The sequence below is a fragment of the Hyperolius riggenbachi genome, chromosome 1 (genome assembly GCF_040937935.1).
Source record: "Hyperolius riggenbachi isolate aHypRig1 chromosome 1, aHypRig1.pri, whole genome shotgun sequence".
Lineage (NCBI taxonomy): Eukaryota > Metazoa > Chordata > Amphibia > Anura > Hyperoliidae > Hyperolius > Hyperolius riggenbachi.
The window spans coordinates 470,557,543-470,583,251 of record NC_090646.1 but is presented as its reverse complement, the minus strand read 5'-3'; the positions used below and the strand labels follow the sequence as shown (position 1 = coordinate 470,583,251).

The 25,709-nt window shown below is 41.6% G+C and overlaps 1 protein-coding gene across 1 annotated transcript in view; it reads left to right on the top strand.

The window, feature by feature from the left end:
- The window catches only part of CASTOR1 (cytosolic arginine sensor for mTORC1 subunit 1), an 81,194-nt gene that overhangs the window by 20,653 nt on the left and 34,832 nt on the right, over positions 1–25,709 (top strand). The window contains exon 3 of the mRNA XM_068240459.1: positions 20,662–20,840. Coding sequence (XP_068096560.1) covers positions 20,662–20,840 — 179 coding nt within the window. The remainder of the gene's footprint in view (positions 1–20,661; positions 20,841–25,709) is intronic.

The window sequence follows — 25,709 nt, the reverse complement described above, 5'->3', positions numbered from 1 at the left end:
GCTCCAAGGAAAAAGGACAGGGTTTTACATTGTTTTTGCCTTGCTGCCCTGGGTTCCCACTACACAGGATGCATAACTGTGAGCTCGGTGCGTCCTCATTCATGAGCGGATACACTGTGTCCGGTGGCATGTCCGTCAACCTATTCACATTTACGTGGTGTTGGGCATCCATCCCACTGTCGCCTCTGCTGTTTGGGATTCAGCCACCATGTTCCTGTGTACCTGCTTCCACAGTCACCCAACTCCACTGCACGGAACAAGCGCCAGTGTATAGATTGGTGTCCCTGGAGAAGCATCAAGCTCCCATTGGATTGCAAAAGACCAATGGTAATCTTCCCTAGCAACCGAAAGGATTCACATTCGTTCACGGAGTGGTGGACCAATGATAATCCTCCTTTCTAGAGAGGATTCCCATTGGTATTTTGCAATCCAATGGGAACCTGTTGTGCCTGGACTTGTCCCATGTGGTGAAGCCGCGCCCCTGTGGCAGCGGCAGAGGACCTGAGATGACTGAAGACACAGAAGGCAGGTGAGTAGAGCATTTCTTATATGCTAGCATTGATTCCATTGGCATCCGCTTTGTCCAGGGAAAATCTTGCAGGCTCCAAATTTGCGTTCTGCTAACCGGAAGGGATCAATAGTGTGAGGATATGGATGATGTATGTGGTGATGACGATATGTACAGTAATACGCAGGACATGGCGACTATTTATGATATTGTCATATTAGAGGTAACTGCCATCTTGTTTGTCTGCTATGTCTCATGTGTATTCTGCTTTGCGGCGATTGTCATCTGGCTGTACTACATTTGCATCTAAAGCGGACTTCAGTGAATAGAGCTGGGGTGTTAGCCTCCAGCAAGGACATGATTAATCAGACAATGGCAGAAGTGAAGGGTTTTGTCCCACCTTATCTGGAGTTGAAGCTTTGAAGTCATTGACAACTGAAACATTTACACTTCTGTTGATGAAGGCTGTTAAAGCATTGTGAAGAACTCTAGACTAGCCAGGAAGAGATTCCTCACCAAACGTTTGACGTGTGCTAAACACTATTTCATTGTGAGGAAATTAAATTATTGGTGGAGGTGCAAACTATATCCTGTAAATTACATCTATTGGGAGATGGGAAATCTCTGCAATTAGGGACTGTCTACCTAGCTCCTAATTAGGAGATGGCAAATAAGGCCAATAGCAGCTGACCCAACGTACGAAAACACCAGTGCGAGTAGTTCGACAGCAGAGTGGCTAACTGTATCGTTCGGAACGACTGTTAGTGGTTTTGCTTCACTACAGTGTAAGATTGTGTGTGTGTGTGTGTGTGTGTGTGTGTGTGCGCGCGGCGTTCCCGTATTCGGCCTAAAGCGCAAAACTGACCCGAATACGAAAACGCGGATTGCGCTGAGCACTCGACAGCAGAGTGGACGTGTCTAGCAAACCGCTAGTGGTGGCAGTGAGAAGTGTTCTGAGGGGTCACAGCCTTGTTTGTAGCTTGAACAAGGCTGCTCCCCGCTTGACCTGGTCAAACCCGCAGTCGGGAACCGTATACGCAGGCGTGCCGCGGGCCGGTTCCTGACAAATAGGATCTGTTGCAGACTGAGGAGAGTACATGGATCCTATAAATAACAAAGGATCTTGCCCGTTTTTTTCTGATGCGGGAACAGAACTTTTTTATTTTTATTTATTTTTTTTTATTGTGAGAACCTAGCCCACCACAAGTTCATCCATCATTTGTGCTTTCAGATTGGGATAGCAGAGTGGTTAGCAGTAATAAGCAGAAACACAGGCAAATCTTTTCTGAATCGAAAAAAATAAAATCTAGCCAATCGAGTAGAAAGGGGGAAGATCAGATTTAGAATAGTAGAATTCAGAGATATTACCGATATACTAATTATCGATAACAAACATGTATACTAAATATACCCCATCCTTTAATGGTAAGTGTGTACATGCTGAACGATGAGGTGCAACATAGTCTCATGCGTTTGTGGCCATCCATGGAATCAACCAACAGGTTACCAGCTGTAGATATTTTTCACCTGCTGGAGGTTTAGGTGTATAAAGTGAAAAGCACACTCTTCACTTGCTTAAAGAGAACCAGATACGAAGAGCGTAACAGATTTATACATACCTGGGGCTTCCTCTTTCCCCATCAGCCTGGATCGATCCCACACCGCCTTTCTCCGCTGCCTCTGTCCGCCGGTACCGGGTCCCGTCATTTCGGCCAGTTGACGCAAACGCAGTGCGCTCCCTCCGTACTGCGCAGGCACATGTGTAAAGAGCCGGAGGGAGCCCCTGCGCATGCGGAAGACTGATCGCATCCGGCAGAAGTGACATGACCCGGTACCGGCAATGGAGGCAGCGGAAGACGGCGGCGTGGGAGCGATCCATGCGGATGGGGCTGGAGGAAGCCCCAGGTATGTATAACATCTTTTTTCATTTTTTAGCTATTCTTCGTCTCTGGTTCCCTTTAAAGAAATGAATGTACATTTCAGCAGATTGTGTGACCGTTTCTAAATATTCACTGTGTGACAATGCACCAGCAGCATAAAGGCCTCAGCTATCTGTTCACTCATGACCGCCTCTTGTTGTTTTTACAGAAAGATGCTTCTGTGTAGTCAGCGTATTTGTAGGATTTAGCCACCACCTTTTGCAAAGCGGTCCAGTATTTACAAATGTTTCTAATTTTAAAGGACTGAGTTTTTTTCTTTTAGTTTTGGCTGGTGCTGAATGGTTATCCTGAGATTAAAGGAATACTTAAGTCAAAATAAAAAAATGATTTTTACTCAGCTGGGGCATCCCTCAGCCCCCTGAAGCTGTATGGTGCCCTCGCAGCCTGGCTCCGATCCTCCTGTCCCCGCCGGCGGCTACTTCCGGGTTCGGCGACAGCCGCCGATAGGCTGGGAACGCGAGTGATTCTCCGCGTTCCCAGCCGCTATATCACCCTCTATGCTGCTATAGCGTATAACATATACGCTATAGCAGCATAGAGGGTGATATAGCGGCTGGGAACGCGGAGAATCACTCGCATTCCCAGCCTGTCGGCGGCTGTCGCCGAACCCGGCAGTAGCCGCCGGCGGGGACAGGAGGATCAGAGGCAGGCTGCGAGGGCACCATACAGCTTCAGGGGGCTGAGGGATGCCCCAGGTGAGTAAAAATCATTTTTTTATTTTGACTTAACCTCCCTGAGCGGTCTGGACGAGCTCAGCTCGTCCATTACCGCCGGAGAGTGCCGCTCAGGCCCTGCTGGGCCGATTTTAATGAAATAAAAAGCAGCACACGCAGCCGGCACTTTGACAGCCGCGTGTGCTACCTGATCGCCGCCGCAGCGCGGCGATCCACCGCGTGCAGCGGCGAAAGAGGGTCCCCCCAGCCGCCCGAGCCCAGTGTAGCCGGAACAAACAGTTCCGGCCAGCGCTAAGGGCTGGATCGGAGGCGGCTGACGTCAGGACGTCGGCTGACGTCCATGACGTCACTCCGCTCGTCGCTATGGCACCGAGGTAAGTGAAACAAGGAAGGCTGCTCATTGCGGCCTTCCTTGTTAATTCTGATCGCCGGAGGCGATCAGAGTTACGCTTTCGGAGCGCCCTCTAGTGGGCTTTCATGCAGCCAACTGAAAGTTTAAAAAAAACCCTCCCGCAGCCGCCCTGGCGATCTTAATAGAACGCCAGGGTGGTTAAGTATTCCTTTAACTTTCATTGCTGTGCCTATTTGGTGAATTTTCCCCTCACTTTCTGCTCCAGTAATGGGTATTCTTTAGATAGACAGTGCATTTAAAAAATTGTATTTCCTTATTCTCATTTTGATGTTAGTCCATCTTCGCATCCTGGACCAGAGGCTGAAAAGGTTTTACTCCTTTTTCTAACCCTACTGTAGTCAGAACATTCCTTATGACTCATTTCCTCCACAGGACATGGAGACTGTGGAGCTGTGTAACACTCGCCACCGCACACCTGCCCACCTCAGCACTCGCCCCTGAGACACCCTAGTGCTTCCTCCACTTCCATCTCACTTATGTCCCTCTAGCTCTTTTCCCACTCACTCCACTTCAGTGACGGCTTCCCTACACCTCCCCCAAAAATTGTATTGCATCTATTGCTGTCATTTGTTTGCACAGTAGCAATCTTCTCACTGCTCAACATATATATTATTTTTCCCTTCTGTAGATTTTCACATTGTATTCCATGTACTGTACTGTTTGGTTGCTTCTGATGCCTGATCTGGATGCAGCCCTCAGTCTGGTTCGTAAACATGTCTTGAAATTAGCAATGTTTCTAGTATTCATTTGCGTTTTGCAGCTGGCTGTGGCAGGGCCAGGAGTGATCTGGCGGCCCCTGATAATTTTCTGCCATGCTTATCTAAAATGCACATCCTTTTATTAAAGAGGAGCTGTCAGCCAAACTATCTCAGGGAAAAAAACACATATATATGTAGATCAATAATTGCTCTACCCACATAACATATGTATTGCATTGTCCACATTTTGATTTTAGTGATTTTTCTATAGTACAAAAAGAGAAAATCCTTCTTAGGATTCTTCATTTTAACTGTGATCTTGTTATCTTGAAGCCAATCCTGATTTCATTTCCTCCTTTACTCTCCTCTGCCTGATTGTGTATGCATTCCATCCCCCCCCCCTTCCCCAGTCTTCAGACACTCCCACACAGCTCTGCAATAGAAAGTGCATTGTCTCAGCATAAGAAATATTGGCCAATCAGAGAGGAACAGAGGTGTGGGAGGGGAAAGCAGGAGGGAAAGATGCTTCAGCCAACCAGGCTGCATTTGTTAAGTCTAAGGCCACATACAGACATCAGACCATAGTCTTTGGAAAATGAAAGATCACAGACCAATCTTACCACCCTTCCTGTAGTATAAGAGCCATACTTTACACAGTCTTTTCTATGGAGCTGAACTCCCCCATCAGGAAAAAATCTTTGCAAGATGCTGCACACACAGATGCTGTACAGACACAACAGATCAGTATCTGCAAAAGATCTGTTCCTGCCAAAAATCCATTCCTGCAAATTGCAATGATAGTCTATGAGATCTGCAGATCATCATACACACATGATTTAACTGACATTCATCTGCAGATCTGCAGATCTGAAAATCCATCCTGGTGGATCTGATCTGCAGATGGATGTCAGTTAAATCATGTGTGTATGATGATCTGCAGATCTCATAGACTATCATTGCAATTTGCAGGAATGGATTTTTGGCAGAAACAGATCTTTTGCAGATACTGATCTTTTATGTCTGTACAGCATCTGTGTGTGCAGCATCTTGCAAAGATTTTTTCCTGATCTGGAGGTCAGCTCCATAGAAAAGACTGTGTAGAGCATGGCTCTCATACTACATGGAAGGGGGTAAGATTGGTCTGTGATCTTTCATTTTCCAAAGACTATGGTCTGATGTCTGTATGTGGCCTAAAGGTGCATACACACATCAGACTATAGTCTTTGGAAAATGAAAGATCACAGACCAATCTTACCACCCTTCATGTAGTATGAAAGCCATACCTTCACAGTCTTTTCTATGGAGCTGAACTCCCCATCAGAAAAAAATCTTTGCAAGATGCTGCACACAAACATGCTGCACACACTCAAAAGATCTGTAGCTGCAAAAGATCTGTAGCTGCAAAAGATCTGTTCCTGCCAAAAATCCATTCCTGCAAATTGCAATGATAGTCTATGAGATCTGCAGATCATCATACACACATGATTTAACTGACATTCATCTGCAGAACAGATCCACCAGGATGGAATTTCAGATCTGCAGATGATTGCTTGATCTGCAGATGAATGTCAGTTAAATCATGTGTGTATGATGATCTGCAGATCTCATAGACTATCATTGCAATTTGCAGGAATGGATTTTTGGCAGGAACAGATCTTTTGCAGATACTGATCTTTTGTGTCTGTACAGCATCTGTGTGTGCAGCATCTTGCAAAGATTTTTTTCTGATGTGGAATTCAGCTCCATAGAAAAGACTGTGTAGAGTATGGCTCTCATACTACATGAAGGGTGGTAAGATTGGTCTGTGATCTTTCATTTTTCAAAGACTATAGTCTGATGTGTGTATGCACCTTAAGAGGAAAGTAAAGAAGCAAAAGACAACCCAGCATGCCCTGCAACTTCCTTTGTGTGGCAATGTACCAAATAAGAGTCAGGTAAACTGGGGAATGATCATGCATCACCAAGAAAAGTAATTTATTTATTTTTTTTACTTTTGGATGTCCTGATTAGCGGTTTTATTACTTGTTTACCAGATAAAAATAAATAATTGATTTTATGCCTAACAGTTAGGGACACTAGTGGTAGGACCTTGGGTAATACACAGGAGGCTTGTAATGCTAAGATGTGGCTTTCTGGATCTGCCTACAGAACATTCAGAACAGTTTCATCTGGTTCCTCAGTTTATGATACCACTGACTCCAACTCCTGGACTACGACGACTCTAATTAACAAATAAGAATCTTGTTGATTGAAAGTATGTAACATAAAAGGCATTTCATCACTGCCAAGTCTTAGGAATTTTAAAGCTATATTAAGATGCTTTTAGGAGTGTCAGAAAGCTGACACTCTTCCTTGTTAGCCATCCCAGCCTTTCATTCCCAATGTGAAGGCTCTCGCACATCGTCTGTATAAGATTCAATGGAGCCCCATATTAGCCTGGTTCTGGTGTGTAGCCCTACCACCTTGCAGAAAAAGGCCTCTGCCTTTTTTTTTTTTTTTCATATAGAAAAGGTTAGGACCATTTTCTGCAAGGGTGCAGATCTATGCACTGGGACCTAACTGATATGAGGTTTCAATGAAGTCTATTAAACAGACAGTGTGTTGAGACTTTCTAACATTTAAGCATTAGCATATCTGTGTTTTGTTTTTTATATACGCCAGAGATGCAATTTAACTAAATGTAGGATATACAGTGGGATGTGAAAGTTTGTGCAACCTTGTTAATTGTCATGATTTTCCTGTATAAATCGTTGGTTGTGACGATAAAAGATGTCAGTTAAATATATCATATAGGAGACACACAAGGATATTTTGAGAAGTGAAATGAAGTTTATTGGATTTACATAAAGTGTGCGATAATTGTTTAAATAAAATTAGGCAGGTGCATAAATTTGGGCACTGATGTCATTTTATTGATTCCAAAACTTTTATAACGAATTATTGGAACTCAAATTGGCTTGGTAAGCTCAGTGACCCCTGACCTACATACACAGAGGAATCCAAATATGAGAGAGTATTTAAGGGGGTCAATTGTAAGTTTCCATCTTTTTTAATTTTCTCTGAAGAGTAGCAACATGGGGGTCTCAAAACAACTCTCAATTGACCTGAAGACAAAGATTGTTCACCATCATGGTTTAGGGGAAGGATACAGAAATCTTGCACACTTTCTGTAAATCCAATAAACTTCATTTCACTTCTCAAATATCACTGTGTGTCTCCTATATGATGCATTTAACTGACTTTTTTATCGTAACAACCAACGATTTATACAGGAAAATCATGACGTTTACCAAGGTTGCCCAAACTTTCACATCCCACTGTAGCTGTTGAAATCAAAACTAGGCCTTGGTTAGTGTACAGGTAGACAGGAACAAAGAACATCGATTGGGCCCTAGGCAATAGAACTCCAGGTACCCAAAAATTGCTCCCTAAGACTATATAATGCAACCGAGAGCAACAGTTTGGATGGACCATGCATTTGTACATGTTCACTTTGTATCCCTTCTATTTGGAGTGGGGAAAAATTTGAACTTCTTGACGACTGCCTATCTTGACAGATTCCAAAATGTGTCGTCAGGCTACCTTAGTCTCCAGATTTTGAGATGGAGATTGGTGTCACTGATGAAACATTTTTAGTAGATTTGTGCCAGGTGAGATCTGCCTTCACTGGATCTTTTTCCACTAGGGGAATGCTGTGCTTTGCAGATTTTTCATTTCACTAGAGTAGACCCTGAGAGATTCCCTGATGCAATATACCGTATGTGTTTTTCCAAGATTGAGGAATGGAGAGATAGGGGATTCAAATTAAAATCTGCTGTGGCTTCCCCTGATGTGGAGACAATGCTGACAATCGCATTACCAGTAATAGTGATTTCATGCCCATTATCTAGGAATGAGCATGTAGCATTTTGAGTTGACTTTCCTAAAATACCCCCCTGTTCCAGGCCAGTCACTCAGTGTTACAAAGCATCAGCAGTTGCACTATGCAAGCATGCTTAGCTGCATTTTGGTTGTGATAGGCTTCCTTCCTTTAGCAGCCACATCTCATCAAGTGATGCTCTATACACGCATATATTTTCAGTTTGCAAACTTTGTACTGCACTTGGCAGGCCTTCTTCCTTTTTTACCCTGCAAAAGATAAACTTTGCACTGAATGTCAGGTTATACACCCTGTTGAGTTTTACTTCTTATTAAACGCTCTTTGCTTTATCCATTAACTTGGATTTTACATAAATATGCTGTCTTTACAGCAGAACTGTACTCACCACAATAATACATCAAACCCCATCACCTTAAACTGGATGCACTTTAAAAGGGAACTCAGTGTGAGAGGGATATGGAGGCTGCCATATTTATTACCTTGCAAGCAATGCCAGTTGCCTGGCAGTCCTGTTTGATATTTTGGCATAAGTAGTGTTTGAGTCACAACCTGGAACAAGCATATGGCTAATCCATCTTAGTCAGAGTACCCGATCTGCATATGCTTGTTCAGGATCTATGGCTAAAAGTATTCAAAACACAGGATCAGGAGGACTGCTAGGCAACTAGTATTGTTTAACATCCCTGGCGTTATTATTATTTTCAGATTTAAGGTCTAAAAGCCATGCATTTTTTTTCACAAGCTTTTAGACCCTAAAAAAAAGAAAAACATTCCTCAAAGAGGTCTGCAGCAGCTCCTGCATGAAAATCACTCAGGCATGGGATTACCACCCTGTTCTGCAGCTTTCTGTCCAGAGCCTGAATCGGGATTACTGCTAAGGAGGTTAAAAGGAAATAATCATGGCAGCTTCCATATCCCTCTCGCCTTGGGTTCCCTTTAACACCAAAAATCCATTATTTGTTTTTTGTTTTGTTTTTTCCTTTTTATTGTCTTTGCATTGAGATCTTGCTGCAGCATATTCATGTGCACTTTACCAGAGTCTGAACCACCAGTAATTCCAATTCCGGTGGAATTGTGTTCCATTCTGATGGCCTTTCCATGAATTCATAACTTGCCTGTGTAGACCTACTGATTCAGGTGTAAGAACTTGAGATTATGTTGAGATTTCGAATCTGTTCTTGCTGCTACAGTATAGCATTAGTAGGTCAGGTTGATCTGTACACAGTAGCGTGGTAATCTTATTTGCTGGAAAAATGAGCTACTTCCTGGACTGTAATTACCATAAGGCACTGAGTGCCAGTGTCGTAAGTTGCACCTTGGAGGTGTTTGCAGGATGGGGCTTGTTTCATACAAGAAGTAGTGTGCTGTAGCGTGACCCAGTGGGAACTCTCACTAGACTGTTGGGTAATAACCTTTCTACATCAGGTAGTATTACAGGTCGCAAGGGAATTGTCAGCCCTTACTTTCAGAATAGCAAGGAAATCGCATTGTACTCTAAAGTTAAGTGCCTGGCTGTCACGCTACCTATCCATTGTTCTGGAAGCCATCTTTGTTGCAGGTGTGTGTTTGTTTGTGTTCATTCTCCATGCATGGGTTACTTTTATCTGTGTTCTGTTTTCAGATCAGTGGATCGCCTTTTCGCCATCACTGTGAATGAGTTGCATTAAGGAAATAACATTGTCTTGCACATAACTTTTTTTACAGACAAGAATAAGAAGTTAAGATTCCAACATAAGGGATTGTTTACAAAAATCCATGCCACCTTGCTCTGTTTAAAAAAAGTGTATTAACCATGAATCCTAGCCCCTTATTCAAATCGCTTCTCCTAGGAGTTCATTTTTCAACTTCTGTTTCAACACTCAGCTATTAAAAAATTACCAAAGAGAGATAAAAAAGTGCTTTATGCTTTTACAGGCTTTTTATTGACCATGTGTGAAGATATCACCTAGGAGAATACTGAATTGGGCAAAGGAGCCATATACAATTCACTTTTTCTCCTGAGTTTTCTAGGTGATATTTTCACAACTTTCAAATAAAATGCGTTTTACATTCCCAGCAAGCAAACAAATTTTTTCCATTAACCCTCCAGGACAGGTATACATCGAGATCTGGCCCCTCCCAGGAAACAGGAAACATCCACAAGCCTCTCTATAAGTAAAAAGATTTGTCAGGTATCCGGCAGTATGGATGTTTCCTGTCCAGGGACAGGTCTCTCTATACCTGCGCTGCAGTCCTGGAGAGCTTGGGGGGCTAAGGGCTGTTGGTGCGGCGGAGGCATGTCCAGGAGCATTAGGTTTGTTATCCTGTGTTGTCCGCTTACCTCTCCATATTGCCTTTGTGGATGGTCTGAAAGGAGAGAGGGCTGCTGCAGCTTCTTACTGGCAGGCGCCGCCGGCTGGAATGGCGACTGCACGCTATGCGGAAAGCGGAGGCTGAGTGGGGCATAGCGTGCCATAATCCAAGATGGCGTCCGGAGTACTTCCGGTTCCGGTGTCGTCACTTCCGCCCGCCGGATAGAAGAGTGGGCAGCGTCCCCAGCGTCTCTGCACTCGTGCAGGACGCAAAATGGAGACACAGTCGGCGTCTGCTCTGAGCGTGGGCCAGCAGGCTGCTCAGGAGAAATCCAAGACGCAAGAGCCAAAGCCGGATACTAAGGTATCATTTATACACATACAAACAGTTGTTTATGTGAAGGCTTCTGTGGTGGCTCTTTGCTAGTACTGTGTTTTTGGGGATTTGGCTGGTGACATAGCTTTCGGTGGGAAGTTGCTCACATGGTTGTGTGTTTTGATAATAGGCTAAGGCTGTTTTCAATAGTGGTACTTTATCTGTTTTTCAGAGCGCTGCCGCTTCATCTTCAGCTTCAACTGCTACAACTGTTACCACTGCTACTGAAGCATCAGAAGCTGTTAGGCCTAAAAAACGCTGTCCTTCTTGTAATGTGAAGCTGCCAGTGCATTGGAATAAGCTATTATGTCAGCAATGTTCTTCTAGAGTTTTGAATGAAGAATCTGCTGTGGCTTATAAAGATTTTTTGAGAATGGTCCGCAAAGAAATGTCAGAATCTATGAAGGTCTTTAGAGAATCCATGTCTGCTCAAGCTGTTATTAATCAACCACCTGTACAAATACCGACTGGTTCTGGAACTGTACCTTCTGCTGCTCCTGCTGCGCAGCCGGTTATACAGCAGCCTGTGGTCATTGCTCAGTCTCCTATTGTTATAGACACAAGCCCGCAACAATTTCCGACTGGTTATCCTATAGATCAAACGGCTATACCTACTGGGAAATCTACTGATGTCTCTATAGGAGAGACATTACCTTCTGAGACACATAAGAAAGCAACTGCAAAAACGGATCGTCCTGTTTTATCAGATTCTGAACCAGAAGAATACTCAGATGAGATTTCTGAGTGTGATTCTGAGGAAGAATTATCAGAGAAAGATCAGGATAAACCGTCTAAATTTAGGTTCTCTGCCAGCGAGACAGATGAGTTATTAAAGGCAATCTATGATTCATTAGGGTTAAAAGATGAAACGCCTTCATCAGTATCTACACATGATGCATTGTACGCAGGAATGGAGGGGGAGAAACCAATGGTTTTCCCTGTACATTCATCAACTAAGCAATTGATTGATAGCCAGTGGAGAAACCCGGATAGGAAAGTGTTTTTATCTAGGGGGTTTAAAAGGAGATTCCCTTTTGCAGAGGAAGACTGTAAGCTGTGGGACAAATGTCCTAAGCTGGATGCAGCCTTTTCACAGGTACAAAAGGAAAATGAGTTATCCTTTGAGGATTTAGGTTTTCTTAAAGACCAATCAGATAAAAAGGCAGAGTTTGCTCTAAAAAAGACTTGGTCTGCTATATGTGCAAATTTCCGCCCAGCGGCTGCAACTACGTGTGTGGGCCGCACCTTAGATCTGTGGATGCATCAGGTAATGCGTCACATTAAGATGGGATCCAGTAAAGAAATAATCTTAAATTCCTTTACCGTGATGTTCAAAGCCATAAATTTTATTATTGACGCTGCAACAGAGTCCATTCGCCTTACAGCAAGGGCTGCAGCTTTGTCTAATGTAGCCAGGAGAAATATCTGGATCAAGACCTGGGAGGGTAGTAATATATCTAAAAACAAGTTATGTACTATTCCTTTTTCTGGTGATCTGTTGTTCGGTCCACAGTTGGATGAAATATTGGAACGAACATCAGACAGAAAGAAAGGGTTCCCCAGAAAGAGACCATTTAGACAGGGGAAGAAGTTTTTTCGTAAGAACCGTCAAGAAAATAAAGTCAAACCCCAAAATAGACGTAAGCCCTGGTCTTTTTCACGTGAGCAGAACAGACCAAACGCATTGTTTGGCAGTTCAGACCCCGCTGCTAAGAGACAGCAGTGACAGCGAACAGGCTGTGGGGGGGAGGTTGGGCGCCTTTTTCCCACAGTGGCAGAAATTCGCAACCAGCCCATTTATCCTCAATCTGGTCAAACTGGGGTACCACATAGTATTTCAGCAAAAACCCCCAGTGAAATTCAGTGTGACCAAAAATTTAAGGTCAGTCGAGGAACAGGCAGCCATGTCCTACATTCTGCAAGACATGTTAACAAGGAAGGTAGTCACTTTGGTGCCAATCCTGGAGCAAAAGAGAGGATTTTATTCAAAGATATTCCTGGTAAAAAAACCGTCGGGAAAGTATCGACTAATTTTAAATCTCAAACCTCTGAACCCCTTTATAAAACATCAGAAGTTCAGAATGGAATCGATTTATTCTCTCAGAACGTTGCTAACAGCCAATTGTTTCATGCTCAGCATTGACTTGAAGGACGCCTATTGGCATGTCCCAATAGAAGCGAAATCTCAAAGATTTCTCCGGTTTGCGGTAAAAGAGGGTCCAATGATAACCCATTATCAGTTCCGCTGCCTCCCCTTTGGCATAAAGTCCGCTCCAAGAATTTTCACCAAGGTGATTGCCGAGCTAGTGTCCCACTTACACAAGAAGGGAATAATGATTGTTCCTTACTTGGACGACCTATTGATAATGTCAGATTCGAGACAAACATTATTACTACACAGGGAGATAGTTGTGAAGGAGCTTCAGCAAGCGGGATGGATTATAAGTCTGGAGAAATCACAATTAGAACCCACTCAGAAGATTCTCTTTCTAGGATTTATGATAGATTCAATAGAACAGAAAATGTTCCTACCAGAACAAAAAGTTGCGAAACTCGTGCAACAGACGGAAGATTTCAGGAAAAGCAATGTAATTTCGATCCGAAATGCAATGAGGCTGTTGGGGCTGTTAAACTCAGTAGCTCCAGCAGTGCAGTGGGCCATGAAACATGCACGTATACTGCAGTCCTGGGTGTTGAGAAATTGGGACAAGACAATCCAGTCTCTGGACCGATTGATAGAAATTCCGGAGACAGTGAAAGAGAGCTTAGAATGGTGGACAGTCCCCCACTCGTTATCTCAGGGCAGAGCTTGGCAGTTCCCTACACAAGTAATTCTGACTACGGATGCAAGTCTGTCAGGATGGGGGGCCCATGTGCAGGGTTTCAAAGTACAGGGTCTTTGGCAGCAGCATATGAGGAGTCAGTCCTCAAATTACAGGGAATTAATGGCGGTCAAGTTAGCCCTTATAGCAACTCAGCATTTGATAACGGCAAAGCATGTGCAGCTAAGGACAGACAACTCCACAGTCGTAGCCTACATAAATCGCCAAGGAGGAACGAGATCACACAAACTATTGACACTAGCTTTGGAAATCTTGAACATAGCAGAACAGACTCTGTTGTCGCTTACAGCAATTCATCTAAAGGGTTCTATGAATTTACTAGCAGATCTACTCAGTCGCAAACAGCTATCGAATATGGAGTGGCAATTGAACAACGATGTATACCAATGGATAACATCCGTTTGGGGAACTCCAGTCATAGATCTGTTCGCCAATCGAGAGAATACCAAATGTCGTCAGTTTTTCTCCCTGAACGCCAAAGACAATCCGACGGCAGTGGATGCTCTTTCTCAAACATGGGACTTCAGTCTGGCATTTGCATTCCCACCATTGAACCTTCTACCTCTGGTTTTGAGAAAGATTGCAGCATCCAAAGCGAAAGTAATTCTGGTCGCCCCGAATTGGCCGCGAAGATGGTATCCTCTGCTGCTGAAGTTAAAAGTAGCAGATCCATTACCTCTGCCTGTTCAGGACAATTTAGTATTAATTCAGAGGCAGCTGGTCCCAGACATCAACAAATGGAAGTTAACAGCTTGGTTACTGAGGAGCGGATTCTAAAAAGCTATGGCCTATCAGACAAAGTGATAGACACACTCATTAAGAGTCGGAAGAGGAATACGAGGGCTATATATCTGAAGTATTGGAAGACATATAATTTATGGAAGGAACAATCAGGATTTAAGTCGAATGAGATTGCTACAGTATTAGAGTTTCTCCAGAGTGGAGTAGAGAAGAAATTGGCTCTAAGCACGATTAGAGTACAAATTTCAGCACTTTCTGTTTTTTTGGACAGACAATTGGCCACCCATCCTTTGATTGCTCGTTTTGTGAGATCAATAGAAAGGAATAGACCTATTGCGGTTAAACCATTTCCGAAGTGGGATTTATCCTTAGTACTGAAGGCATTAACTAGGCCTCCTTTTGATTCCCACAAAGAAATGGACTTGCGTTTGTTAACATTTAAAACTATTTTTTTGATAGCAATTACCTCTGCAAGAAGAGTTAGTGAATTAGAGGCATTATCCTGTAGGAAACCCTATTGTATTTTTTATAAGGACAGAGTAGTCCTTAGAGCAAGTTCAGAGTTTATTCCAAAGGTTGGAGATATTTTTTACAGATCTCAGGAAATTATACTGCCAACTTTCTATCCGATTCCGACAAATGACAAGGAAAAGGAACGACATTTATTAGATGTGAGACAAATACTTAAAGATTATTTGGAAAGAGTGGAAAATTTAAGAAAGACTGAAGCATTATTTGTAAATTTCACAGGTAAATTAGTAGGCAGAAAGCTTCAAAAAGAACGATAGCTAACTGGATTAAGTTATGCATTTTGGAAGCATATAAAATTATGGAGGTTGTACCCCCAAAGAATCTTAAAGCTCACTCTACGAGAGGGACAGCAACAACTTGGGCCTTCAGAGCTGGTGCTTCTCCTCTGGAAATCTGTAAGGCAGCAACGTGGAAGAATTTGGGAACGTTTATGCGGCACTACAGACTAGATCGGATATCTTCATCAGACCAAGACTTTGGAAGAAAAGTCTTACATGCGGTCAGCCCACCCTAAGGTTAGTGTTTTCTTGAGTATCATCTCGATGTATACCTGTCCTGGAGGGTTAATGGAAAAAACTAAACATTAGCTTACCTGGTAATTTTATTTTAGGTAACCCTCCAGGACAGGTGGGGTAACCCACCCGTATTGTTCATAAGCTATGTATATATTGTTTATGTATATATGAAGATATGTTAATTTTGTGCACTATGAAAGAGGTTGGCAAGTGTTAATAGTAATAATAATAATAATTATGTGTATTTGTAATACGCTATTGGTTAGGTGTCAGGAGTTGAGACCTGTTGGTGGTTGTTTCTTGGTTATATACTGCCGGATACCTGACAAATCTTTTTACTTATAGAGAGGCTTGTGGATGTTTCCTGTTTCCTGGGAGGGGCCAGATCTCGATGTATACCTGTCCTGAAGGGTTACCTAAAATAAAATTACCAGGTAAGCTAATGTTTAGTTATCTCCAAGGAGAGAAGTCAGGAGCAAAAGTCAGTTGCTTATAGGCCAAGAGGCCATATGCAATTCACTTTTTCACCTGCATTTTCTCCTGGGAGATCGTTTTTCATCTTGTATTTAACCACTTCACCACTGAGGGGTTTTACCCCCTGAGCACCAGAGCAATTTTCACCTTTCAGCGCTCCTTCCATTCATTCGTCTATAACTTTATTATTACTTATCGTAATGAAATGAACTATATCTTGTTTTTTTCGCCACCAATTAGGCTTTCTTTAGGTGGGACATTATGCCAAGAATTATTTTTTTCTAAATGTGTTTTAATGGTAAAATAGGAAAAATGTGGGGAAAAAAATAATTATTTTTCAGTTTTCGGCCATTATAGTTTTTAAATAATGCATGCTACTGTAATTAAAACCCATGAAACGTATTTGCCCTTTTGTCCCGGTTATAAAACCATTTAAATTATGTCCCTATCACAATGTTTGGCGCCAATATTTTATTTGGAAATAAAGGTGCATTTTTTTCAGTTTTGCGTCCATCCCTAATTACAAGCCCATAGTTTATAAAGTAACAGTGTTATACCCTCTTGACATAAATATTTAAAAAGTTCAGTCCCTAAGGTAACTATTTATGTATTTTTTTTAATTGTAAATTTTTTAATTTTTAATTACAAAAAAAAAAAAATGGGGAGTGTGGGAGGTAATGAGTTAATTTTATGTGTAAAAGTCATTTATTTGTATGTGAAAAAATGTGTAGGGTGTAGTTTACTATTTGGCCACAAGATGGCCACAGTAACTTTTTGTTTTAATGCGACCTCCAAGCTTCCTTCCGGAAGCTTGGAGGAAGAATAAGGAGGCTGGACACGTGAGTTTTTTTCTCACAATGATCGCGCTGCCCATAGGAGAGCAGCTGATCATTGCGGGGCTTAGATCAACGAACGGGAATGGATTTTCCCGTTCATTGATCTCTGGGCGAGCGGGCGGCGGCGTGTTTACTAGCGGCGGGCGGCGTGTTTACGAGCGGGAGCGCGGGCAGCGTCGGGAACGCGGAAAGTACGTGTTTCTCCGTCCCTGGTTTTTAAAGGATGGAAAAAGGGGCGGAGAAATACGTACGCGCGGGGGTAAAGTGGTTAAAAAACTTTTCAACTGCAAAAGTACTGAAAAGTAGGTGAAAAGATACTATCAAACATATATTGAGAATTTTTTTGCTTTCTGGTGGCTTTAAGGGCATTTTATTGACAAGTTTAAAATTATCACCAACTAGTTGGCCCAAGCCTGTTTAAAAACGAGCTCTAGGTCTGTTTTTCTGCCGCCGCCAGTTAGTCAGTGCGCATGCCCGCGCCCGCACTGCCGCGCTCTCCCGCTGCGCACGCAACCGCCCTCCCACTTCGCTCCCTGGTCCCGTCCAGCTGTCCATGTCCGTTACTACACACATGCGCACTAGCAAATGACAGGGACAAACGCTGGAAGCAGCAACACAGGGGTTTTATAGTATAGGATGAGAAAACTTAGGAGAAAAAGTTAATTGCATATGACCCAAGGTGTCTGTTTTTAGCTCTTAAATCTGACTCAGAACTTTGATTTAGGATTGTGCTACCATGGATGTCCAAAACCAATTGGTTAGGGTTTATTTTTTCCCTTCTTCATATCTGCATTCTAAATGCTTTTGGAATCTCAGTAATGGGTAATCTTTTTCAGTGTTTTGTATTATTAAGAACACAGAGAAAACCAATATAAATTATGACAACTTTACCTATTTAGTCTTTATCAGTTGCAAGTAATGTGTATGCTGTCTGCATAGTTACTCCTATAACTGATCACTTCAGGTCAGTCAGTAAACCTGCAAACTATCCCTTTTATGTTCTTGAAATTCTACACATACATTTAAAAACACTGCTTTACAAACAAAAATGATAAAGTTTTACTGAACCATATAAAAGTGCTAGCTGATAATTTTCCTTTCGTTCCTCTTTCTCTACCAGTTGCCTAACAGACACCCCGACTGTGGTGGACTGAGTCACTGACACTTGGAAAGATAATAGCAGTATGTACAGTGAGGAAAAGAACACATGAAATGGCAATGGGCACACGACTCCCATAGACTGCTAGTAGGCGCTAGCCAAGTAAATAATTATCCATGGGAAAATGGCAGTGTTTTCCGCAGACACAAGTGTGGCCTCTCTCACAGCAGCGCTCTGTGTTACCTCGGATCTGGGGTGCCGGGAACTGCTGTGAGGGGTCACACAAATATGGGTGTAGTGCGCACTGATACATTTAGGCGCCACCATAGACACCAGGGCTGTGGAGTCGGTCCAAAAATCCACCGACTCCGACTCCTCAGTTTAGGATTCCTCCAACTCCTCTAATTTGCATATTACAATTTTGTTGATTAAAAGTATGTAACATGAAATTCGTCTCTTAACTGCCAACGCTTAGGAATTTTACAAGACAACTGAAGTGAGAAGGATATGTAGACTACTATATTTATTCCCTTTAGACTAAAACTAGTCCTTGGTAAGAGTACTTGTAAAAGGTACAAACCGGAACAAAGTACATCTATCAGGCCCTAGGCAATGTAAGTGTGGGTACATGTAAGAATGATGTGCAGGTACTTTGCAGGGGAATGAGGAGATTGTAAACAGACAACACCTCTGTATTCAATGTGCACAGCATTCTCAGTGGATTCCCTGCTGCTCTGTGGGGAGTGCATATGTAGAGTATAGTACTACTGTGTAACAAAGTAAACCTGAGACAGATGAAATTAAAGTTTTATACATACCTGGGGCTTCCTCCAGCCGCCTTCAGGATAATCAGTCCCTCGTTGTCCTCCTCCACCACCTGGATCTTCTGCTATGAGTCCAGGTACTTGAGCCAGTCGGGCGTAGTGCGCATTCACACACTCCGCCGCCAGGAGCATACTACACCTGTGCAGCACTATTGCGCAGGTGCAGAATGTTCCTGGCTGTGGGAGCGGCATGCGGCCGGACAGCGCTGACTGGCTGAATTACCAGGACTCATAGCAGAAGATCCGGGTGGTGGAGGACAGCGAGGGACTGATTAGCCTGAAGGGGGCTGGAGGAAGCCCCAGGTATGTATAAAACTTTACTTTTCATCCGTCTCAGTTACCCTTTAATTTAATTTGTCACCAAACCAAATTTTAACAACGTATCAAATTATTTGATTTCATCAGCCAAGGGAGTGCATACATTTGCATAAATCAGCATCAATGCAGAATTATTTCCATCTCGTTGACCATCTCTATTAGTGACACAGCTACACATCAGGCTTTATTCTTACAGCATAGATGTTATTTAGTATATATAAGAGATTCCTGTGTACACATCATATATACAGTCACAATCAAATATGTATATCTGACCTTAAAAATACGGGGACTGCTTTATTGAAGCAGCACAAGTAACTAATTTTGATTGGTTTATTTCATTTTTGTGGACTAAGCACAGCTATTACTGTATATATACTGTATATATACATTATTTTTAATGACTATTATCTAAGAAATAGAAAATTTTATCATATTTTCTATTTTAATTACAGTTACAAATTCATTAGGAGTCGGAGTCGGTGCATTTTTTCCCGACTCCGACTCCAGGCACCCAAAATTGCCCGACTCCACGACTCCGACTCCACAGCCCTGATAGACACCCATATAAAACACTGCTAATATCTGCTATAACAGTAAATTTGGGCGCCGAAGTTGCCCGAAAATATTAGGACCGCCCACTATAGAAAGTGCTGCTATAAATCTAGCGGCTATAAATATAATAGCAGACGCCTAGCTAAACCAATATGAGGTCATAGAAAGAAACAGGCGGACAACAAACATATGACACTTAAGGTGGCCATACACTTATAGATTTGCTGCAGATTCAACCATCAGATAGATTTCTGTCAGATGTCTGTCAAGTTGAATCTGACAGGAATCTGTGTGCCACACACTAGGAACAGATTTCCAATAGATTTCAGAATGAAATCTATTGGAAATCGATCTAAATACATTATTGGACCATTGGATCCAATGCAGCTCTATGGGCCATCGATCTGCTGCCAGCAGCATATTGACCTAGATTTTCCATCCTGTCAGATCGATCAAATCGATCGAAAACGGCCCGAAATCAATCAATAGATTTGATAGAATGATTTCTGATCAAACAATCAATTCCATAGAACCGATTGATCAATGGCTGAAATCGACCAGTGTATGGGCCCCTTAATTTACTTTGAACTTCGAATATACACCATTCCAAAAACTGTTACAACTGTGCTGCAGGAACTATCATCAGAAGGTTTGAGTATTTGCAGTTTTGCACAGACATAGCCTCACAGCATATTCTATATCATCAGAGCAACGTGCATGCAGCAGAGCAAGCAAGCATTTGGTGGCATGAAGCGAAAGCTAGCAGTGCAGGCTGAGATACTTGCGTGTCATGTGTGGAGTGACATGCTGGCAATAGGTAGCTGTGTGGATGGCGTTACTAGGAGTGCGTGTGACCTGCTGGCCTCGTCCTGACAGCCGTTTTGCCCCTCGGAGGACCGGACAGGGACCTCCCGCAGCTCTCGTTGACTTCTACTAAGATAAGGAAATAAGAGCAGCATTAGTTATGTCACCTGTATACAATCTACATAGTGTGTTTATAATACCATACAGGCATAGTGTGCATTTCGTCTTACCTTCCCTTGTCCAGTCATTTTTCTTTAGGAAATGGGTAGTTTTGTTTAACTTTTACTTTAAAATCTTTTTCATATCAGTCTTTTTCTAACCCTTTTTGTTTTTATTTTTTAGAGCTTGCACAGTCTGACTTTCTGCACGTGGCAGAGAATACCTGGAGAGTTCTGAATGTGTTGTCTAATGGAATTCAGACTGGAGGTGTTACAAAGATTGCCAAATCTGTCATTGCTCCCTTGGCTGAACACAATGTGTCTGTGCTCATGCTTTCCACCTATCAAACTGACTACATTCTGGTAAGTCATGAAAATTCCTACACAGTGTGAAAGACCAACTCCATGCATATACCCTACCAACTCCATGCATATACTACCAACTCCATGCATATATTTAGAGCCCAACTAAATTTACATTTGAACAAGGCAAATTTTTAATAGCAATCTAGTTGATATGTGAATGTGATTGGCGTATAGGAGGAAAGTGATGGTCAATATACCCTTTTCATGTGTCACACACACAGTTGTCATACTGTAAAACACGTTACTTCCTGCCCTCTGTAGATTCAGCAGGTTGCTGGGTCAATCAAGGGAGATCATGCAACTCCAAAAGCAAGAGGAAAAATAGACACCAAGCTACATTTCCCAGCATTACAGTTGAAAATGTGGCTGAAAGTGGTGGCAAAGGGAGGTGACTGATGCATCGAGAAGGGTGGAACATTGAAATAGTTTGTACAGTTGTTTAAAGAGGAACTTCAGTGAAAATGTAATAAAAAAAAAAGTGCTTCATTTTTACAATCATTTATGTATAAATGATTTAGTCAGTGTTTGCCGGTTGTAAAAGCTTTTAAATCCCTGATTTACATTCTGAAATTTATCACATGGTGACATTTTTACTGTTGGCAGTTGGAAACCTCTGTAAACAGCTATTTCCCACAATGCAACAAGGTTCACAGACATGAAACTGCCAGGAGTACCACGGTCCTCAGTTTCTTGTGGGAGGGGTTTCACCACAATATCAGTCATACAGCGCCCCCTGATGGTCTGTTTGTGAAAAGGAATAGATTTCTCATGTAAAAGGGGGTATCAGCTACTGATTGGGATAAAGTTAAATTCTTGGTCGGAGTTTTTCTTTAACTGCTCATCCATTATTACTTTTATGCATTAGAGGCAGACTGGATCTTTAGTCAGTCACTTTGCTGACTCAGACTACTGTAGACTTACAGCTCGTAGGAGGGGAATTTGAAGACTCCATTTTTGAAACAGGAAGCCAACCTGTGCTGGCACTCGTCCATTTGTATGAATAAGTGTACTGTTACTGGCAAGTTGTGTAAAGCTGATTTTTAAATTTTGGAATGCAGTGCCAATAGTAATACATATAATCTACATTAAACACCATGTACACCTTTTTAAGAACTGCAGTTCTGAGAAGGGCTGTGGGGTCAGTTAAAAAATCCTCAGACTCCTCTAATTTGCATATCACAATCTTGTTGATTGAAAGTATGTAACATAAGTCATTTCATCTCTGCCAACACTTAGGAATTTTAAAGCTATTTTAAGATGGCATCTGGTTTTGGGAACAAAAAGCTCCTGGCTGGGAAGCGGACTCTTTACCTGGTCAGCCATCCCGGCTGTCATTGTCGTTGTCTGTAAAATTATATTTGTTGGAGCCCAATATCTGCTGGGTTCCATTGTGTAGTCCTGTCAACTGCAGAAAAAGGCCTCTAGCTCTTCTATATCTGATATAGAAAAGGCCAGGGCCATTTTCTGCAGGAGGCAGATCTATGCTTCGGAACAAAGTTGATACGGTGTTCCAGTGACATAGGGCTCCATTCACAAAGCTTCTCATAAATTACTTATTTATCACTGAATTGATAAAAATAACCTTTCAGCACATTTACAAGCAAAATAATCACTCAAAGTAAGTTGTTCCTGATTAACTTCATTTCAATATTACTTTTCTTGCCTTATTCAAATTATATTTTTGCTCTTTGGAAGCTTAAAAATGTAACATAGATAAGGTGAAAAAGCTTTGTGAATCATGCCCAATGTGTTGGGACACTTTAACTTTTAAACATTAATGTACCTCTGTGGTTTTTGTTTTTTTTTCGGGGGGGGGGGGGGGGGGGGGGGGTTACGTACACCAGAGGTGCAATTTAACTAAACTTAGGTTATTGCTGTAGAGTATCTGTTAAATAGAAATCAAAACTAGTCCTTAAGAGTACTTGTAGAGGTTACAGACAGGAACAAAGAACATCTATCAGGCCCTAGGCAATGTAACTGTGGGTACATGTAAGAGTGATGTGCAGTTACTCTGCAGGGGAATAGGGAGATTCTTCCTCTATTACACATTCTTCATGCACAATCTGAACCAGGTTTATGGGTGATAGACAACACCTCTGTGTTCAATGTGCACAACATTCTCAGTGCATTCCCTGCAGCTCTGTGGGGAGTGCATATGTAACCTAATTCGGGGTCACGAAGCCCAATATTGAAGTTAAGTGGGAAGCAAAAAAAAGGATACCTAAGGAGATGGAAGGCTCTGGGTCCTATAGAGCCTTCCTGTTCCTCTCACTGTCCCTGCGTTCCAGTCCTGGCTCCTCTGAAGAGAGCACGCTTATGCGGGTGCAGTATGGAGCCGCCCATCTCTAGGAGCACTCGGGCTCCCAAAGACTTCCGAAGCCTCCTCCTGTTTGAGTTTTTTTTTTTTTTTTTGCTTCCCATGTACTAGAACAACCTATTGAATCAATTGATTTAATGTACAAACGTTTGCATACATAATTTGCATAAACCTGCATCAACGCATAACTATTTGCATCTCATTGACTATCCCTACTAGTAACACAACTGCACATCAGGCTTTATTCTTACAAGAGAAATGCTGTTTATTATATACAGTATAAAAGATTCCTGTGTACAGTGACAATCAGATATGTATATCTGACTTTACAAATACGGTGACTGCTTTATTGCAGCAGCACAAGTATTTTTTTATTGATTTTATTTCATTTTTGTGGACCAAGTACTGCTGTTACTGTATATGTCATTTATGAGGACTATTTTCTGAGAAATAGAACTTTTTATCATATTTTCTCTTTTAATTACAGTTAAGTCATTAGGAGTCGAAGTTGGTGCATTTTTTCCCAACTCCAGGTACCCAAAAATTGCTCTGACTCCACAGCCCTGGTTTTGAGTTAAAGAGACACTGAAGCGGAAAAAAAAAATATGATATAGTAAATTGGTTGTGTACTATGAATAATTACTATAAGATTAGCAGCAAAGAAAATATTCTTATACTTTTATTTTCAGGTATATAGTGTTTTTTCTAACATTGCATCATTCTATAATATGTGCAGATTACACAACACTCAGCATTCAAAATGAGTCTTTCAGAGCAGTCTGTGAAGTAATGACCTCTCCTCTAGCAGAGGAAAAGTAAATAGTCCAGGAACAGTTGAGATAATAAAAGTCAGATAACAGCCCTCTCCATGACTAACTTAGTCGGAGAGCTTAATGGCTTGTTTGCATAGAGATAACAACTGGAGTTTCTCAACTCTTCCTGTACTGGAAACAATTAGACTGATGTATCTGATCTTAATGTTTTATTTCTTAGCTGTGCTACACATACAAATAATAATATCATTTTTTTTTCCGCTTCAGTGTCTCTTTAAGGTGCCACTAACGATACAGTTTGCTGAACGATCATTTACAAACGCATCTTTGTATGACGGATGGGAAATGATCATTGGGACCACTAATGGGAAAAAAATAAACTCCTATATTCTGTATACAGGGAAAAAGAAATGATGATGATATCCTCTCAGGTGTGCCACAACACCTACATAGACTTTATACTAGTAAAAAGGATATATGTAGCAAAAGACTGAAGAAACTTGAAGAGTTTATATGCAAAAATACAAACGATTTTTATTGAAGACAACACTTGTGCAAAAATATGTATAAAAAGTATCCATCAGGGAACATTTTCCATAGCAGAGAATGGCAAAAATGCATCAGTTGTTAACATCAAGATTAATTTGCACAACTGCACTAATCTTGATGTCAACAACTGATGCATTTTTGCCATTCTCTGCTATGGAAAATGTTCCCTGATGGATACTTTTTATACATATTTTTGCACAAGTGTTGTCTTCAATAAAAATCTTTTGTATTTTTGCATATAAACTCTTCAAGTTTCTTCAGTCTTTTGCTACATATATCCTTTTTACTAGTATAAAAAAAAAATAAACTCCTAACCAATCCGATCAGATTAATGAAATCTATCTGATTTTCAGATTGATCCTGTTAACCTGTTAGGATTGGTTAGGAGATTTTTGTCTATTAGTTGTCCCAAATGATTATTTCCAATCGTTCATATGAAGAATCGTTTGTAAATGATCCTTCAGCAAATTGTATCATTAGTGGCCACTTTAAAGTTGGCCATACACTTATAGATTTTACATACATCTTTAGGGCACTGCTTGTTGGCAATTTTTTTTATTTTTGGATGTTAAAACCCTGTTTAAGCTGAAAAGCATGTACTATGACAAAGTGGGAATATGTAGGTTTTTCCACGAGGGAATTGCTCACACAACATTTTTACACTGTGTAGCTAATACATGATTGCTTGGACACTCATTGGCCACTAGCATGCATTAATGAGATGATTATTCCCTTTTTTTTTTTCTTTTTTTTTTTTTAATAAATAAAGCACAGCAACCTTTAGGTCTGTTGTGCATGGTGGGGAAAGCTGTTGTGTCTGAAGTGGGGATTTAAAGAGGAACTGTTGCGAAAAGCTTAACATTTAAAACACATAGTACATTTCTTCCAGAGTAAAATGAGACGTAAATTACTTTTCTCCTATGTTGCTGTCACTTACAGTAGGTAGTAGAAATCTGACATTACCGACAGATTTTGGGCTAGTCCATCTCTTCATGGGGGATTCTCAGCATGGCCCTTATTATTTATAAAGACATTCCCTGAAAATGATTAATACAAAGATGCAGGCCAGCCTCCCTGCTCGCTGCATACTATTTTGGCAGTTGGACGGAGCAACTGCCATTCAATAAGTGCTTTTAAAAATAAAGAAAACACTAAGATCTCCCCCTATGAGAAGATGGGCTAGTCCAAAACCTGTCGGTAATGTCAGATTTCTACTACTTACTATAA